General features: G+C 71.3%; 1 protein-coding gene across 1 annotated transcript; it reads right to left on the reverse strand.

Moving 5' to 3' along the window:
- Positions 1 to 1,235: 1,235 nt before the first annotated feature.
- AURANDRAFT_9550 (hypothetical protein) lies at positions 1,236 to 1,487 on the reverse strand (the record flags this gene model as incomplete). Its single annotated transcript, XM_009044107.1, has 1 exon — positions 1,236 to 1,487. A coding segment is annotated over one exon (252 nt), but the record flags the coding sequence as incomplete, so codon positions are not given.
- Positions 1,488 to 1,546: the final 59 nt, after the last annotated feature.

Here is a 1,546-nt window from a genome sequence, read left to right on the forward strand (position 1 = left end):
CCGCCGCGGCTCCTCGTCGGAGGAGCCGCCGAGTCGACGCGTGCCGAGCTCCCCGCCCCCTTCGCGCGCCCAGCCCGTAAGTTTCTGGTTAGCACCCGGCGGATAAAAGGGAGGCGGGGGCCGTCGGGGGTCGTTCGTCGTGGGTCTTCAGGCCTGGCGCGCGGCGACGCGCGCGACGTTCGCGGGCGTCGAGGGGAGGAGCGTCGTGCTGAGGGAGGGCCGGTCGTGCTCCGAGGCGCGGGTGCCGCCGGGCGCCGCCCGGGGGCGGGCGCCCGCCGTGAGGGACGACTTGCGCGACGAGAGCGCCGCGGAGAGGCGGTCGGACGTGGACTTGCGCGAGACCGCGGAGCCGCGGGAGACCGCGGAGCCGCGGTCGTCGCGGAGCGCCGCGTCGGCCGTGGCGAGCGTCTTCTGGATGGAGTCCGGCGGCGGGAGCTCGAAGGCCGCGCGCTCGAGGCCGTCGACGGCCCAGAGGCCGGCGACCTTGAGCAGGTCGAGCGCGAGGAACGCGGCGAGGTCGTAGGCCCAGATGCCGAGGAGCGCGCGGCCGTCGAGCGTCGCCGCGACGATGACGCCGTAGGCGCACATGAGCGTCGTGATGGCGTTGCCGCCCATGACCGACGCGAAGAGCGCGAGCGACGGCGGCTTCGTCGTGAAGACGGGCTTCGGCGCGCGGCACGCGAAGATGAGGAGCTCGACGGCGATGGAGATCTGGCAGTAGACGGCGACCTGGCGGACGGCGGCCCGGTCGTCGTCGAGGAAGCCGGCGATGCCCGTGATTTTTTCGCCGTGGACGAAGAACGCGACGGACGACGCCGCCTGGAGGAGGCCGAGCGCGAGCGCGCCCGCGAGCAGCCCCCCCACGGTCGGCGTCTCCGGCGTCGGGCTCGGCGTCGCGTTGTCGTGGGCGATGGGCGTGATCGTCGCGTCGTTGAAGAGGGCCAGGAGCACGACGTAGAGCGGGTCCAGCTCCGCGTTCCAGCCGAAGATCAACCTGGGCAGCAAAAGGGTGCGAAATTCCCAAATTCAAAGGCTCCTATCTCGGTCGTTTTCCGCTCGTTTCGGCTGATTGTTGGACGAGCGATCGTCTCTCGGAGCGCTCTCGAAGCGTGGGTGCTGTCTTTGAAACGCGCGCGCGCGGAACACTCACGTTGAAGCGACGTTGAATCACCCTTTTGCCGCCCTGAGATCAACGCGCAGAGCACGGCGATGATCTGCACCGTCGCGGCGACGCGGTAGAGCACGTAGGACCGCACGCGGCGAAAGATGAGGCGCGACTCGTAGACGGCGGCGTAGATGGCGCTGAGGCCCGGCGCCGTGAGCACGATGTCCGCCGCGTTCTTCGCGGCGTCCGTCGCGCCCTCGACGGCGATGCCCACCTGGGCCTGGGCGAGCGCCGCGGCGTCGTTGACGCCGTCGCCCGTCATGCCCACGACGAGGTCGAAGGCGCGCTGGAGCACGAGGACGACCTCGCGCTTGTCCACGGGCATGACCGCCGCGAAGCCGTTCGCCGCGCGGATCGTCTCGTCGCGCGTCGCGGACGCGG

Source organism: Aureococcus anophagefferens, assembly GCF_000186865.1.
Source record: "Aureococcus anophagefferens unplaced genomic scaffold AURANscaffold_135, whole genome shotgun sequence".
Classification (NCBI taxonomy): domain Eukaryota; class Pelagophyceae; order Pelagomonadales; family Pelagomonadaceae; genus Aureococcus; species Aureococcus anophagefferens.